An 18,778-nucleotide genomic window follows, 5' to 3' on the forward strand; every position below is an offset into this window, starting at 1 on the left:
GTTTCAAAAATAATTCGTTTCATGCTACTATTTATGTAAATGTGGAATGGTACTTATTTTTCATAAGCTGATTGAAAATGGAAAGATCAAAAAACCAAGGTTTCATACAAGATAATTAGTACTTCAGGGGAAAGATAGTGACGAGTAATACCTGAGATGACCTTAATAATGCCGAAAACTTTTCAAGCAATTACAATAATAGTTCAGGTGTAAATGATGTAGAATTAATTTTGATTATTTAAAAGGCTCTTTGCCTGAGTTCTTGTTTTTTTCCCATTGGAAATATTGCCAATCCACTTTTTTTTACTGAATTTTATCCTTTACAAGAAAAAAAACTCAAGATTTTCAATTACCTCAATTATTTTGTGAGTTAGTGCTGGAGTAATGTGACTGTGAGCCATTGGCAATTTGCTCTTGACATTCCCATGTCATTTCTTTTACTATCCTGATGGTGGATTTCACTGAGTCCATTTCTATTGATATACAGTGCTTTGTTACCTTACCTTCAAAAGCTACAGTGACCTGCTTTTTAGCAGATAATCTGAATATTTCCCAGCACATTCAGGCATAACCTGCCCTTATTAAAAGCATGTGGTCAATCAACTGTTTGCAATTTTTCACAACCAACTGCATTTTTCTTAGTTATGTCTTGCAGTGAAATATTTGGCTATGTTAATTATGTTAAATAAATTAAACATGATTGAAATTGCATAAAACCATGCAAGTAATTAGCCATATGTTCATTTGACTGTTTACAGAAGATTTTTTAATCCATTCCTTCATTGAATATGTGATTGCTCTCAAGGCCAGTGTTTATTAATGCCAATGAAGTTGACATAGGCACTGTATATACAGTGCCTATAAATTGTATTCACCCCCCCCCCCTTGGAAGTTTTCATGTTTTATTGTTTCAGCACAGTAGATTTAATCTGGCCATTTTGACACTGATCAACAGAATAACACTTTTTCATGTCAAAATGAAAGCAGGTCTACAAAGTGATCTATATTAATTAAAACTATAAAACATAAGATAATTGTTTGCAGAAGTATTCACCAGTTGGACCTTCCAGATACAGGTGTATTTTTCTACAACCAATTGAAACACCTAAATTGCACACAAGTCTCCAAATATAAATGTCTATTTAAATAATTATGTGACTTTTAAAACCAATTGGCTGCACCAGTGATGAACTGTTGTGCTGTAGCGGTGTGCTACATGCTGCGCTAAAATTACGACACGGAGTCAGTAACTGCAGTCGAAGGAAAAAACTTTATTCGAAATCCTCATCCTCACTTTTAAGCCTCCCTCAACCTGCCCCCCGTGGCGCAGAGGCTCCAAAGCTCTGTGCTCGCAAACCCCCGTAGGCTATCTAATTGTGAGCCGGTTCGGATGTGCTAGGAAATGGGTCGCCACATAACCCCCCCCCCCCCAGAATCGGCGATACACCCCCCAATGTTCACAGTCTGGGCCGGAACCTGCTGGAAACCATCCGGACAGTTGTCCGGATGGAGGGATGCGCCAAGTTATGAATGGAGTCGAAAACATGGCGCCGCCAGGCTGTCGGGACGACCGGACGGGGCTGGCCAGTGGCGATGTCACAGAGTAGGGTCCTCTCACCCGGGCCTATGGGGAGGTCCTGGAGCTGCAGACCGGAGACTGCGGTTCTGTAACTCAGAATCTCCTCATCTACCTGCTGTGCCTCTGCCAGTGCCTCAAAGTCTACCCCTTGGGAAAGGGCATGAACGGTAGGGCGAGAGAGCGCATCCGCCACGACATTGTCCTTACCCGAGACGTGCCGTACATCCGTCGTGTATTCAGAGATGTAGGACAGATGGCATTGCTGGCGGGATGACCAGGGGTCGGATGCTTTCGTAAACGCAAAGGTAAGCGGTTTGTGGTCCGTGAATGCGGTGAAGGGCCGACCTTCTAGGAAGTACCTGAAATGCCGGATTGCCAGGTAGAGCGCCAACAGTTCCCGGTCAAAAGCACTGTACTTGAGCTCGGGTGGCCGCAGATGTTTGCTGAAAAACGCCAGGGGTTGCCAGCGACCTGCGATGAGTTGCTCCAGCACCCCACCGACTGCCGTGTTAGATGCGTCCACTGTGAGGGCGGTAGGGGCGTCCATTCTGGGATGTACTAGCATTGCGGCATTCGCCAAAGCTTCCTTCATTTAAACGAAAGCGGCGGCGGACTCCTCGTCCCAGGTAATGTCCTTGCTCGGACCCGACATCAGGGCGAACAGGGGGCACATGATCCGGGCAGCTGAAGGGAGGAAGCGGTGGTAGAAATTGACCATGCCTACAAATTCCTGAAGGCCTTTGATCGTGGTGGGTCGGGGGAAGTGGCGGACCGCATCTACCTTAGCGGGCAGAGGGGTTGCCCAGTCTTTAGTAATCCTGTGGCCCAGGAAGTCAATGGTGTCAAGTCCGAACTGGCATTTGGCGGGGTTGATTGTAAGACCGTACTCACTCAGTCGGGTGCAGAGTTGACGGAGGTGGGACAGATGCTCCTGACGACTGCTGCTGGCTATGAGGATGTCGTCCAAATAGATGAACGCGAAGTCCAGATCCCGTCCCACCGCGTCCATTAACCGCTGGAACGTCAGTGCGGCATTCTTCAGGCCGAACGGCATGGGGAGGAACTCGAAAAGGCCAAATGGGGTGATGAGAGCCATTTTGGGGACGTCTTCAGGATGCATCGGGATTTGATGGTACCCTCGGACGAGGTCTACCTTGGAGAAGATCCGTGCACCGTGCAGGGTTGCTGCAAAGTCCTGAATGTGCGGCACAGGGTAGCGGTCTGGTGTGGTAGCCTCGTTCAGCCTGCGGTCGTCGCCGCACGGTCTCCAGCCTCCCGTCGCTTTGGGCACTATGTGCAGGGGGGAGGCCCATGGGCTGTCGGACCGCCGGATGATCCCCAATTCCTCCATCCTCTGGAACTCCTCCTTCGCCAGTTGGAGCTTGTCTGGGGGAAGCTGCCGAGCGCGGGCGTGGAGGGGTGGTACCTGGGTCGGGATGTGGTGCTGTACGCCGTGTCGGGGCATGGCCGCTGTGAACTGCGGTGCCAGAACCGATGGGAAATCCGCCAGGACCCTGGTGAAGTCGTTGTCGGACAGCGTGTTGGAGCCGAGGTGAGGGGCTGGCAACTGGGCTGCACCCAGGGAGAACGTCTGAAAGGTCTCGGCGTGTACCAGTCTCTTCCTGGGCAGGTCGACCAGTAGGCTGTGAGCCCGCAAAAAATCCCTACCCAGAAGCAGTTGGGCTACGGCGGCCAGTGTAAAGTCCCACGTGAACTGGCTGGAGCCGAACTGTAGCTGCACCTGACGGGTGCCATAGGTCCTTACTGTGCTGCCATTCACGGCCCTCAGGGGGGGACCCGGTGCCCTGCTGTGGGTGTCGTAACTCGTCGGAGGTAAAACGCTGATCTCGGCACCAGTGTCGACCAAAAACCGGCGTCCCGACCTTCTGTCCCACACATCCAGGAGGCTATCCCGATGGCCAGCCGCCATAGCCATCAGCGGCGGCTGGCCCTGGCGTTTCCCGGCAACTTGCAGGGCAGGCGACAACGGCGGGCTTCTGTGCCCCACCGCTGGTGGTAGAAGCACCAGTGTTCATTGGGCCGGGGGTTGGCAGGCTCTGCGGCCGGGCCTGGACTGGTTTGCTGCTGGGAGCGTGGCTGGGAGATCTGTGCGATGGACGCCCAGCTCACCTTTTTGGCGTTCCACAGCAAGTCTGCCCGGGCTACCTCCTTCCGGGGGTCACTGAAATCCGTGTCGGACAGCAGCAGGCGTATGTCCTTGGGCAGCTGCTCCAGGAATGCCTGCTCAAACATGAGGCAGGGTGTGTGTCCGTCGGCCAGAGACAACATCTCATTCATTAAAGCCGAAGGAGGTCTGTCGCCCAAGCCATCCGGCTGCAGTAAACGGGCAGCCCGCTCGCGCCGTGAGAGTCCGAAAGTCCTGAGGAGCAGGGCTTTGAATTCCGTGTACTTGCTGTCTGCCGGGGGCGACTATACAAACTCCGTGACCTGAGCCGCTGTGTCCTGGTCGAGGGAGCTCACCACATAGTAGTAGCGGGTGTCTTCTGAGGTGATCTGGCGAACGTGGAATTGGGCTTCGGCTTGCTGGAACCATAGGTTCGGTCGCTGTGTCCAGAAACCCGGTAGTTTCAACGAAACCGCATGAACAGAGGCGGCGTCGGTCATTTCTGGTCCAAAAATCATTTGGACCATCGGGGTCACCAATTGTAGCGGTGTGCTACATGCAGCGCTAAAATCACGACATGGAGTCGGTAACTGCAGTGGAGGGAAAAAACTTTATTCGAAATCCTCAGCCTCACTTTTAAGCCTCCCTCAACCTGCTCCCCGTGGCGCAGAGGCTCCAAAGCTTTGTGCTCGCAAACCCCTGTAGGCTATCTAATTGTGAGCCGGTTCGGATGTGCCAGGAAATGGGTCGCCACAGTCCCATATTAAAGGGGAGGCAATACTTATGCAATCAATTATTTTGTATTTTATTTTTGTAATTAATTTGGATCACTTTGTAGAGATCTGCTTTCACTTTGACATGGAACTCTTTTTCTGTTGATCAGTGTCAAAAAAGACATTAAATCCACTGTGATTCAATGTTGTAAAACAATATAACATGAAAATTTCTGGGAGGGAGGTTGAATAATTTTTATAGGCATTGTATGCACATGAAGTTCAAGGGCTTGAAAGCCTTGAAGCCTAACAATGTTGGCTGAATCCGTTCTTATATAAAAGAGTGAAAGTTTAAGACTCTTGCCTAGAGGAATCAGTAGAAATTTAAGTATAACAATTCACAATACCTACAGATTGTAGCTATCATCTAATTTCAAGATTTTTCTACCAAATATTGACCTGGAGGATGTGAATACTTAAAGCGATGAATTACTTTGTGTTTTGTATTTGGAATTAATTTAGATTACTTTGTGGAGATCTGTTTTCATGACATGAAAGAGTCTTTTTCTGTTTATCAGTGTTAAAAAGCCAAATTAAGTCCACTGCGATTCAATGTTGTAAAACAATAAAACATGAAAGCCTCCAAGGGACGTTTGTACTTTTTTATAGGCATTGCATGTTAATGTAATCTGGCTGTTCTAGGGGCCTGTGCTACTGATGTACAATCGTGTATTAAACTTACACATTGTGCCAGGGAAATTTAAATTGATAATTGGTTTATTATTGCCACATAACACCATAAGGTATAGGAGCAGAATTAGCCATTTGGCCCATCGAGTCTGATCCACCACTATTTCATCATGGCCAATCCACTTTCCTCCTCAGCCTTACTCTTCTGCCTTCTTCCTATATTCCTTCATGCCTTGACTAATCAAGAAAGTGTCAACCTCTGCCTTAAATATACCCAATAACTTGGCCTTCATAGCCACCTGTGGCAACAAATTCCACAGATCTCCTGCCCCTGCATCACTTCTTCAGCCATGCATTCACCTACAAATCATGCTGTTCTTGCCCTCACTGGCATGCAGTGTGGTCAGAAATCCAGAGATTACCACCTTGGAGGTTCTGTTTTTCAGCTTTATACCTAGATCCCTAAAATCTCTCTTCAGTATCTCCTCACCTTTCCTCTCTATGCCATTGTTGCCAATATGTACCAAGACTTCTGGCTGCTCATCTTCCCCTTTTAGAATGCCATGGACCTGATCCGCGATATCCCTGACCCTGCACCTGTAGAAAACATACAATCTGTGTGTCTCAATTGCGCCCACAGAATCTCATCTCTGGTCCAACGATTATGAATCTCCTATCACTACTGCAGTCACCTTCACCTCTCTTCTCTTCTGAGCCAGAGCATCAGCCTCTGTGCCAGGGACCATGGGACCTACAGCTCCCCTCTGGTAGGTTTCCCCCCCCCCCCAACAGTATCCAAAAAGGTATACTTATTATTGAGGGGAATGGTCACAGGGGTACTCTGTACTTTCCCTTCATCCTTCTGATAGTCACTCAGTTACCTGCCTTCTGCAACTTAGGAGTGACTACCTCCCTGTAGCTCCTATCTATCACCTCCTCATTCTCCCTTATGAGCTGACGGTTATCAAGCTGTAGCTCCAGTTCCTTAATATGTTGTCTGAGGAGCTGCAGCTCAGTGCAGCTGTTGCAGATGTACCAAGGTGCAGTGAATGGCTTTTGTATACATGCCATCCAGTCTTATCATTCCATTCGCGCAAAAGTTTTTGGCACGTATATGTAGCTAAGGTGACTAAGACTTCTGCACAGTACTGTATATTATGCCTTTCCAGTAATCAAATACTCCTGAGCTAATGTAGCACTAGTGCTCTTCTTTTTGATTCCCACCCATCTTACTATTTTAACTAATGTACAATACTGTACAAAAGTCTAGGCACTTAAGCTATATGTGTGTACTGACATTATACTTAGTGACATTTTTCTGAACTATTCTGCAGTACATTCTCAGTATTGATTCAATGAAAAAAGGATGAAGGAGAAACCAGTGGATGGATAAATAAAGGTTTATTTGAGAGAGTTTTTTTAAAGCTGGTATTAATCTAGTCTTTGAAGCTTCCATACACTCCCTTAATTCTTCAATCCCTCTTTCCTCCACCTTGGATTTCTACTGTGGCTCCAGAGGAAGTTTATCAGAATTCCATTTTCTTCTCCAGGCTGATGATTAGTTTGTATGTTCTGGTTTAGTACACACAGTTGTTAGGTGTAACATAAATCTAGGCCGCTTATGGATACAGGAGGTTTGAGCTGCTCACTTTAATAATTAAGAGAGTGGTGTGTTTTGTCTTGTCAGTCCACTGGATGTTTGATCTGCATGGGAATCAATTCCACAGTATCAAGCATTCTACTATCATGTGGAACCAAGAAATACAGGTGTAAAAGTTGCAATATTGAGGCTAGCTTGAGAATCTGTTATGTCTGCCACAGATAGTTTGATGATTGATGTTCCACTTGTAATTTTATTCATAACTCACCATTTTGTTAATGTTATTGTATATAATGTAAACCTTCTCAAAATGCCCAAAAGTGAAATGGAAAAGAATTACACCCTCAAGTAGTTCCAACAATGTATATATGGTTGTAGATGCATTTTTTAAATTAATATTTGAACCTTTATTTGACGTTAAGAAAAAACACACGCAATACAATAGACAAATCAAAAATGCATATTTAATCTATAGCCTTTGAGAAATGAACTAATTTTCATTAGAATTTGAAACTGTTAATGAATAGTGGAAAGTGGACCGGGAATTTGGTTCCTGTTTCTTCATTAACTTCAGATATGTGAGAGTGGAGTTCTGTTGAGAACAGGGTCTTTGGCTTAACATCTTTATCCCATTTTAAATCGGGAAGTTTATTACCATCGCATGTATTGAGCTACAGCGGAAAGCTTTCTTTTGCATGCCTTTGATACAGATTATTTCTTTACTGCAGGGCCTTGAGATAGTATAGGTGTAACCAAAAATTGTATGTAGTGTAAATTGTTAACAGTTTTGGACAAATTGTAGGCAGACAATTATTCAGACTATTCTGAATGATATTCATATTCCTTAGGTACAAGATAATTAGAATCAATTCCAGCATTTTCTGTCAATTGAAAGTCTAAAAAGTTGCTTTTTTAAGCTTCTTTTTAAAGAATCAATTTACTAATTTATGAATTATGATTTATGCCTGTTATTTAAATACAGAATTATGATTTTCTGAAATACTATGCCCTGTATTAATTATGAAAACATGACATGCTCATCCTGTGATAACTTCGGCAAGGTTTTTTAGGCTAAGGTAACTTTTGTTGGTGATTCTTCCTAATTTATTTCCTTCATTAAAGATGACAGAGGTCATCATAATCTTTACAGTGGTGTAGTGTTTAAAATTCAATTGTGGATTGAATTTTGCTTTACATTAGTTTGCTAACTGCTGACTAGATTAATTACACTTAATTCTTTTCTCATTTGGTAATACTTAACTAAAACTAAATATGATTTATGATTTAACACAGACAAAATGCTGAATGAACTCAGCAGATCAGGCGGCATCTATGGAAAGGAAGGGAAAATAAAGAGCTGATGTTTCGGACAAAGACCCTTCATCAGCTCTCATCATTATTCCTTTCTATAGATGCCGTTTGACCTGCTGGGTTGCTCCAGCAATTTGTGTGTGTTACTCTGAATTTCCAGCATCTGCAGAACCTCTTGTGTTTGTTGTTTAAAAAACTTATCTCAGTGACTTGAAGGCTGATTTTTGGTCTCAAATGTACACTTGAGAAATTGGATGGAACTTCTATAATTGAAAGTGATGTAGACGTCGATCATATTTAGCTTGTCTGAATGTGTGTTCTTATCAGTCAGACATTAGAATAATACTTTGATTTCTTAGTCACTGCAGCAGAACATTGCAGTTTCCTTCACTTTGCTGATGATTGAGAGAAAACTGATGGAGCAGTTACTAACAGGATTGAATTTGTCTTTCTGTTATAGACAGGGCATACTTGGGCAGTTTTCAACATAATTGGATAAAGGAGTTTATTCTGCAAACATCATACCATTAGTTAGATTATTGGATCCATTCTACTCTGGTTTAACATTGAAAGTCATAGACCAACTCAGGCAATCCAACAAAGGTGTCTGAGACATTTGGATCTGCAGTGTAATTTTGTATTTGTTTGCTTTTAATGTAAAAGTTTTAATTTTTAGAGAGAGCTATAGAGTATTGTAGCATAGAAACAGAATTTTCAGCCTAGTTAGTCTGCGACAAACTATTATTCTGCCGAGTTCCATCAACCTGCAACTGGATCAGAGCCCTCCATACTTTTTTCCATTCATGTACTTATCCAAACTTTGCTTAAGTATTGAAATTGAACTTGTATTCACCACTTCTGCTAGCAGCTTGTTCCACCCTCTCTCCATTCTCTGAGTGAAGACATTTCCCTCATAAGACCATAAAATATAGAAGCAGATATAGGTTATTGCTCTACAATTTCATTATGGCTGATCCATCTTCCCTCTCATCCCCAGTCTCCTGCATCTTCTCCCCCCCCCCCCCCACTGCATCTCACTTCATGCCCTGACAAATGAAGAATCTATCAATCTCTGCAAAAGGATGCAAAAAAACTTGGTCTCCTCAACTGTCTGTGTCGACGAATTCCACAGATTCACACTCTCAGGCTAAAGAAACTCCTCCTCATCATTCTATTCTGAGACTGTGTCCTCTAGTTTTAGACTATCCCACCCTAGAAAACATCTTCCACACATCCACTGTAGCAAGGCCTTTCACCTTTTAATAGGCTCCAGTGAGGTTACCCCTCATTCTTCTGAATTCCAGTGAATTCAGGCCCAGAGCCATTAGACGCTCTTTATATGATAAGCCGTTCAATCCTGCAATGATTTTTGTGAATGTGCTTTTAACCCTCTCTAGTTTTACCTCATCCTTTCTAAGAGTCCTAAAACCACTCACGGTACTCCAAGTGAGGCTACATCATTTATAAAGTCTCAATATTACTCCTTTTATATTCTAGTCCTTTTGAAATTAATGCTAACATCACACTTGCTTTCCAGTGCACAGATTCAACCTGCAGATTAATCTTTAGGGAGTCTTGCACAAGGACTCCCAATTCCCTTTGCACATCAGATTTTTGTATTTTCTCTATTTTAAAAAATAGTCACCCTTTCATTTCTTCTGCCAAAGTGCCAGACTGTACACTTCCTGACACTGTTGCCACATCTTTGCCCATTCTCCTAATCTATCTAAGTCCTCCTGTAGCCTCTTTTCATCCTCAAAGTTACCTGCCGTTCCACCTATCTTCAAATCATCTGCACACTTTGTAACACAGCCATCAATTCCATCAACCAAGTCATTGACATGTAGCATAAAAAGAATTGGCCCAAACACTGACCCCTGTGGAACATCACTAGTCACCAGCACTCAGCCAGAAAAACCTCCCTTTATTCCCACACTTTACTTCTTGACAATCAACCACTATGCTAGAGTCTTTCCTGTAATACCATGAGCTCATAACTTATTAAGCAGCCTCATGTGTGACAGCTTGTCAAAATCCTTCTGAAAATCCAAGTACACAACATCAACCTATTCTCCTTTGTCGATCCTGCTTGTTATTTCTGCAAAGAATTCCAACAGATTTGTCAGACAAGGTTTTCCCTTGAGGCAATCATGCTGAATGTGGCCTATTTTATCATGTGCCTTCAAGTACCCCGAAACCACATTCCTAACAGTTAACTCCAATATCTTCCCAACCGCTGAGGTCAAACCAACTGACCTATAATTTCCTTTCTTCTGCCTCTCTCCCTTCTTGAAGAGTGGAGTGACATTTGCAATTTTCCAGTCCTCCAGAACCATTGCAGAATCTAATGATTCTTGAAAGATCATTACTAATGCCTCCACATCTCTTCAGCCGCCCCCTTTCAGAACCCTGGGGTGAACAGCATCTTGTCCAGGTGATTTATCTACCTCAGACCTTTTAGTTTTCCATGAACTTTCTCTCTAGTTATGGCAACTTCACATACTTCATGACCCCTGGCACCTAGAATTTCCATAATACTGCTAGTGTTTCCACAGTGAAGACTGATGCAAAATACTTTATCAGTTTGTCCACCATTTCTTCTCCAGCATTGTTTTCCTGCGGTCCGATATCCACTCTGTCCTCTCTTTTACACTATGTATCTGAAGAAGCTTTTGATATGCTCTCTAATAATATTGGCTAGCTTACTTTCGCATACCATCTTTTTCTTCTTAATGGCTTTTTTACTTGCCTTCTGTGGTTTTTTAAAAGCTTCCCAATCATATAACTTCCCACTAATTTTTGCTCTATTATATGCCCTCTCTTTGGCTCATAATTTGTGTTTGACTTTTCTTGCTAGCCATGGTTGTGTCATCTTTCCTTTAGAATGCTTCTTCCTCTTTTGGATATATATATATCCTGTGCCTCTTCCAGATTGCTTCCAGAAATTCTAGCCATTGCAGTTCAGAGTCAACACTGCCAGTGTTCTTTTCCACTTAAATTTGGTCGACTCCTCTCTCAAAGCTCTGCAATTCCTTTTATTCCACTGTAATACTAATATATCTGGATAAATCGGACTTTTGCTTTTCCTTCTCAAATCGCAGGGTGAAGTCAATCATATTATAATCACTTGTCTTTTATGTTTTTTTTTTACTTTAAGCTCTCCAATCAATTCTGGTTCATTGCATAACATCCAATCCAGATTAGCTGATCCTGTAGTAAAATCAATCTCATGAGCTGCTCTAAAAAAACATCTTGTAGGCACTCTAGAAATTCCTCCTCCTGGTATCCTGCACAGACCTGACTTTCCCAATCTACCTGCATATTGAAATCTCCCATAATTATTATAACATTGCCTTTTTGGTATGCATTTTCTGTCTCCCATTGTAACTTGTAGACCGCATCCTTATTACCGTTGGGGGTCTGTATACAACCGCCATCAGGGTCTTTTTACCCTTGCAGTCCCTTAGCTCTATCCACAATGATTCAACATCTTCCGACACTATGATTTGTGAAGATGACAAATCAACAGTTGCATTCAGTATTGTGTATTTTTCTTACCTTTTATTAATGTCTTGTCACCTACCCCTTCATTTCTAGTCACCTTTCACTGCTATCCATTTGTAAGTAAGAATCTTGCCCATTTCATATTTTAGCAGTATCAGGGTTTAAAAATGGATGATTTAAAAAGTGCCATTTAATAAGTTTTAAAATTTTAATTTTAAAATTAATGAGAATGTATAAACAAAATAAAGTTAAAGTACAGTCATACAAAGCTTAATCAATTTTCACAAAATAAGCTTTTATACGTCTGCTATGAGAGAATGCCAATGGTGTAATAGATTTCAACATTGGTTAGGGTCTTGTACGCCACTGTTTTCATTTGCACGTTAATGGAGTATCAGAGTTGACTCGATAGAGGCACTGATTTAACTTCATTTTTTACTTGCAAGTGTCATGTTTCTTGGCAATGACAATTTAGCATTGTTAATCTTCTGATTAGTTAAAGTACAAAATTGTGGAACATCAGACCATTCTTGTTGTGTCTTTTGGTAGCGAGTTTGGCAACTGCAGTATATAATGGATACTCATAGTTTTTTCTCCTCATTCTGTTGATTCTCTTGCATCATTAGGGAGGTGTCATTGTATTTTTGAAGTGGTGACCAATAAACTGGAGTCCAAAATAAGACCAATAGATCACTCTGCAAAGTTGTCCATTTGGACTAAAGAAAAATAGAATGGAATATTTCTAAATTAAATAAATCTGGAAGCATTGAGATGTTGGGCTCTGTGTATTCAAATAATCTAGAACGGCTCAAAAGATTATATAACAACAAACTAAAGGGTGTAGTTGCTGTCTGCCTGCAGATGCAGAAAGCAAGTGGTGAAAACTGCTACTGTAGCTTTAAAATTCTCATCATGTTGCATTCACATGGGCAGTTCTCAAGAAGTTATTTTGATCAGGATAAGATTGCCATTTCATTTACCAGAATAATAAATAATTTTGAGTTTTAAGTTGTGTGGAGGGATTGTAGAAACTAACTTGAGGTTAAAATATGACCTGATTGATTGTTTAATATATTAAAGGGAATTGATGTGTAAATACAGGACAGATGCAAGAATTGAAGGCATTTGGAGCATGGCTGATGGCTGATGGCATGTGCAGGCTGGCATAATGGTTGGTACTGATATGATGGGCCATAGGGCGAGGGTTTGCACTGTGCCAGGCTGGGAGGTTGTGTATTGGTGGAAGAGCTACTCTAAGGAAATAAGTTCCAGTAACAGGTGGTCATCTCATTGAATTTTTTTATTATTTACTGCTATGCTAATATCCAAAAAATATATATTTTGACAGTTGCCTTTATAGTATTTTATAATTTGGGAGAAGTTTCCATTTATTCACAGTCTGCTTTTGAATCTTGTCCACAGACAGTCTTTTAATTGACTACCAGTTCACCTTCAGCCTTACCCAGGAAGATGATCAGCATTACACCGCAATCAACTTTATGGCTACTCCTGAGCAGGTTAGTTCTTTTTGTAGTTCGACAGTACAAATTCTCTTATTATGTTGTGATTTGGAAGTGTCCATATTATTTATGGAGAGCTTGGTGGATCTTTCCCCAGTTTCCTATTCAGTTGAGTAGTGCATTGTCTTTCTTTTTTTTTGGTTAAAGAATAAAGGTATTGCTCGTTGTCACAAAGAAGTTGTTAAGTACGATACTGTTGATGTAGTCACTGTTGTACCTCTGATTGGATAATGCATAGTAAATTGGTTTAGGTAGGCAGAAGAGAAAGTTGATAGTTTCGCTCCCTCTCTACACACAGCAGTGACAAAAAGGATATCACTGATTTCTTTGTAGAATTTGCCAATAAGTTCCAGTCGGTTCCTGCAACACAGTAGCTCAGCATAGGACTTCTTGTATTCTTCTTGTACAGTTTCCAGAGGTGCTCACTCAGTCATAGCTGAACTTCTGCTGGAAAAAATAAACACAACAGATTCTGCAGATGTTGGAAATCCAGAGCGACATACATTCAGGTAGCATCTGTGGAAATTGGCACTTTGGACCGAGACACCTCTTCAGGACTGGGAAGGAAGGGGGAGGATGCCACAATAAAAAAAAGTGGGGGAGGGGTAAGAGGATAGCTAGAAAGTGAAGGGTGAAGTCAAGTGGGTGGGGAAAAGAAAAGGAAAGAGAAGAAGCAACTTCATAGGAGAGGACAGTGGATCAAGGAAGAAATTGAAGAAGGAGGGGCACTAGGGGGAGGTGATAGGCAAGTGAGGAGCAGAGGTGAGAGGCCTGAGTGGGGAATAGGAAAAAAAGGGAAGAGGGAAGGATAAAAGTACTGAAAGAATATATTGATATTCTGCTGGAAAATGATCATCTTGATGATACAGGCTCTCTGGTTTGCACTGAACTTGCTGGTCTCTCATTAAAAGGAGCTGACCATGTCTCGAGGTTGTAGACAAGCGTATTCCAACATCTAAGACTGTGTACTGAAGGATGCACTGAAAATTGTTGTAGCTGCCAAGAGGTTCTTTGAGCACGGGCCATTGTGCACTGTGGTGCTGGAATCTTGGTAAATATCCTTAGGATTGCTTGGTGGTAAAAACTGTCTTTTGTGTGAGTGGTAAAAAACCTGTAAACTTTGAATATTGTACATATTTAGACCATTAATAATTTTCAGTTTGTAGTATGTAAATGCTAGGCTTTATTTTACTTTTTCATTTTTTTTAAGTTTGGAGATACAGCACGGAACAGGCTCTTCCGGCCCAACAAGCTGCACCACCCAACAACCCACCTAGATTACAGTACCCTAATCACAGGGCAACTTTACAATGACTAACTAAGAACTAATAAATGATTAAAAATGCACTTTCTGTAAGTTTGCGAGAGTACAAAAATTTCAACATTTAAAATGTTTTGATTTTAAAGTCATTTGTACAAAATGCACAAGTCTTTTGAAGTTCAAAACACATTATTAAATATTTTATTTTGATTGGCCCCTTAATTATTAGTGTTGAGGTTTCTAGTCCAGATAGCAGCTTGCACACTGAATCAGTCTTGTGTGTTTTATGGTGTTTCTGGGTCACATGTTTTATAAGTTAGCATAGTTTCATTAAGAAAAATGAGCTTTGCTTTTACCTATCACTTTTCCTGACCTGTATACAGTTTAAGGCTGGTAAGGTACTTTTGAAGTGTATTTTTTATTTTAATGTAGGAAACCTGACCGTTGATTTGCATGTAATCATCTCTCTACTGCAATTTTGTAGATAAGATTTTATTTTTTTTATATATAATGAACTTCAAGAGTGTTTTTTTAAATCGTGATTTCTTACGGTGCACAAAATACAAACATGAATCAGTTTTCTCAGTTTTGATTTTGTGATCACGTGTTTATGATTAAACAAATATTAATACGGTACAGTCAGAAGAATTGAGCAAAAAATCTCTGCTGATGAAGTTCAGTTTTATTAGGGCAGTGCTACTTTTCCAGAGTTGCCTCATTAAAGATGAAACGTTTTATCGAAATCTCTGGCAACTTGGGTAATTATGCCAAAAACTTGGGTTTGAAGATGAATTATAATGTCCTTTTCTTCCACGAAGCATCATGGATTCTTTGAATTCCACCTCGTAATGAGATAGACATGCATGGTGGTATCATTAATAGTAAAAGAGGTCTCTTGTTCTGAAACTAGTTGTGGAAAGAAAGAAAGAAAGAAAGAAAGAAAGAAAGGAAAGGAAGGAAGGAAGGAAGGAACCCCCCCATACAATGATTGTGCAAAATTTAAATTATTATGCTAAGTTAAGGGACAGGATTTTTAGAAATAAGATGCAGACTTTTATTTTGAAAACTCTACCTGTATTCTCATAAAACTTGTGAATAATCATATTATGGATAATGGAAATGCAGCTATTTTAGGGTTCACAGGGTTTGAAGTATTGTGATCAGTTTTCCCACAGATTTTATTGGAACTGCCAGCATTTAGACGTTTAAGAGGCCATAGGTCTTGTCTTTCTGTGCTTCAATTGTGCAGCATGCCAGTCCAGACAAAAAAAAAAATCAGACAAATGCAGAATGAAAGACCTGAATGATCTTGTTAAAATTGGTGAGGAGGTAAAAAGGAAAGCATAGTTAATATACAGTATATTCTGGGGTATAAGCCAACCCCCCAATTTCAAGGTTAAAAAAGTGACTTTTCATGTTACCTTTGTATAAGCCGACCCCTTTTGCAGAGGTTTTTGATTTAACCAGAAACAATCACAAGATTTCACATACCGGTACTCAGCTTTGCCAGATCCGGACCCAGGAAATTTTGTGAACTAGTACCTGCTAAGGAAACAGGCCTACACATTGTAGAGCGTTATAGGTGAATTCTTAATAAATAAATCAGGAAGAGAAATTTTGGATTAGGTTTCCAATGGAAAAGAATCCTCTGAAATGTAACCCTCTTGAAACCATTTAGCGCCCAACCTAATCTCGTTAAAACGTAACAGGGGATGGTGGGATCAGTATGTGTACCCATGTACAAAAGATTAAAACAAATGCGATATGGTGCTGGCTTCAATCTGAAGGTTGTTGATTTTGCTAAAGGAACGAATAAAAAAGTTTAGTGTAAACGAGAAACAAGTAAGAGAGTGGAGAAAGGCAGAGGAAATGCTGAGGGAAATGCCAAGGATGAAATGTGCAAACTGTGGGAAAACATGCCAGTGGCCAGAACTGGAAGAAAAAGTTTTAGAGTGGTTGAATCACAAGCAATCATCTGGATACATTGTTACCAGAGAAATGATTCGAGTTCAAGCGTTGAAATGGGATGAAAAACACCGTGAGGTCAGTGAAAATTTCAAGGCTACGCGAAGTTGGTGCTCCCAATTTATGAATAGACGTGATCTTGTGTGAGACAAAAAACAAAGATTGCTCAGAAAATTCCCGCAGGGTGTTGTTTACGTTCGAGAACGCTGCTGAAGCGGGTTGCTTGAAGTGCGTTAAAGAGGTGTAGCGTCAACATCCCAAAGGTGTCAGGAAGAAAAAGTCACTACTTGTCTGGGACACGTTCAAAGCACACTTGTCAGGTGAGACAAAAGCAGCACTGAAAGCTGAAAATACGGACATTGCAGTCATCCCCGGTGGTTTGATGTCTGTGCTTCAGCCACTAGATGTGAGTTTAAACAAACCAAAGAATTCATGCGTCGACAGTGGAACGAATTTGACTCAAAAACAGCCAATAAATACGACCTATCTTCCGTGTATTCGTTTTTCCAAAGTTGGCACCCTCTGTATAAGCTGACCCCCTAATTTTAGGACCAAAATTTGGGGCCAAATTCTCGGCTTATACACCAGAATTTATGGTATTCTGAATCAGAATCAGGTTATATTGTGAATTTTTTGCTTTGTGGCAGCAGTACATTACACACGTTCCTGAAACACGGATTCTGTACCTCCTCCATGAGTAATAATGAGAAGAGGGCATGTCCTCAGTGATGGGGTCCTTAATGATGGATGCCTCTCTTTTGAAGCATCGTCTTATGGTCCAGGTGCAGGTCAGTGGGACTAGGCAGAAAAATGGTTCAGCATGGCCAAGAAGGACCGAAAGGCCTGTTTCTGTGCTGTAATGTTCTATGGTTCTATGTCCTGGAAGGCTAGTTCCCATGATGGAACTGGCTGAGTTTACAACTTTCTGCAGCTTTTTCCGATCCTTTGCAGTGGCCCCTCCATACCAGATGGTGATGCAACCAGTTAGAATGCTCTTCATGATAGCTTTGTAGAAATTTTTGAGTATCTTTGGTGACATATTAATTCTCCTCAAAGTCCTAATGTAGTATAGCTGCTGTCCATTAGACTTCAAGACCATAAGATATAGGAAAAGAAGTAGCCCATTCGGCCCATCGAGTCTGCTCTGCCATTCAATCATCGGCTGATCCAATTCTTGCAGTCATCCACACTCTGCTGCTTTCTCTCCATACCCAACGAAGCCCTGGCTAATCAAGAATCTATCTATCTCTGCTTTAAGTACACCCGTAGCCGTGTGTGGCAACAAATTCCACATATTTACCACCCTCTGACTGAAGTAATTTCTCCGCATCTCAATTCTAAATGGATGTCCTTAAATCCTGAAGTCGTGCCCTCTCCTGGAACCCCCTACCATGGGAAATAACTTTGCCATATCTAATCTTTTCAGGCCTTTTAACATTCTGAATGTTTCTATGAGATCCCCCCCCTCATTCTCCTGAACTCCAGGGAGTACAGTCCAAGAGCTATGGTAACCCTTTCATTCCTGTCGCGATGTTTACTTTTCACGTAATTCATTGCTTTTTATAGTTTTCATTTTTTACTTTAATTTTTAATGGTTTGAGAGAGCATCAAGGAATTCAGAATACGTAAGAAATTGACCACGTTAACAATTACAAAGCTTTGTTGACTGCCATGTTATGTTAATAAAGACAAACTTGGCATGGGTAAATACTAGAACATTTTATGACTGAACTCTGTTCAACACTGAGCGCATGCGACCAGCTCACCATCGAAGTTTCTGAGTTTGGGTGAACTTCGCATGTTGCCCACTGGGAACTGAAGTTCTATTATGTGCACACATAATAACACATCTTCCCCTTAAAAAAAACAAACAATACTATGTCCTCATAAACCTGCAAGGAACAATAAACCTTTCCAACAAAGATATCTACATTAACTAAAATTGTAACGAGCAAGTACAGTCCCTTATCCACTCAGCCTCAATGTCTTTGAGGTTATTTAATAATTATTTTTGGTCTGCTGTTTGTTTCCACAGATGTATTGCTTGCATTGGGTGTGTTAATATTTGTGTCTTTCTACAAACTCTGGTCAACATTTTCAATTTTTTCATCTGTTGGCCCCTTTGTATTGAGTGTGGGGCTATTTATATGCCCAGTCAATATGATGGCATTAAGCTGCGGAGGGCCAGCAGGATAGACCAGGCAAGTTCAGGTCTGGGCAGACTGCAGGCTGTGTTTTCAGCATAAATCAGAACATTTTCTCACTCTGCATTATTTGATTTGAGAAGCAGTACAGATAGAGCAATGGAAAATCAGCATTTTGTCATATTTTCGTTTTGCTTGTGAAACAATGTTAAAACTACAGTACTGTGCAAAAGTTTTAGGCACATATATGTGTGTGTGTATATATATAGCTAAGGTGCCTAAGACTTTTGCACAGTACTGTATTTGTCAATGTGGAGTGGAGAATGAGTTGGAAGTATGGCATGAGTAAAGGATGTTGGGAATGGT

General features: G+C 41.4%; 1 protein-coding gene across 1 annotated transcript in view; it reads left to right on the forward strand.

Annotated features, from left to right (window-relative positions):
- The window catches only part of atrnl1b (attractin-like 1b), a 1,024,737-nt gene that overhangs the window by 412,302 nt on the left and 593,657 nt on the right, over positions 1-18,778 (forward strand). The window contains exon 22 of the mRNA XM_059947922.1: positions 12,945-13,039. Coding sequence (XP_059803905.1) covers positions 12,945-13,039 — 95 coding nt within the window. The remainder of the gene's footprint in view (positions 1-12,944; positions 13,040-18,778) is intronic.

The sequence above is a fragment of the Hypanus sabinus genome, chromosome 22, assembly GCF_030144855.1.
Source record: "Hypanus sabinus isolate sHypSab1 chromosome 22, sHypSab1.hap1, whole genome shotgun sequence".
NCBI lineage: Eukaryota > Metazoa > Chordata > Chondrichthyes > Myliobatiformes > Dasyatidae > Hypanus > Hypanus sabinus.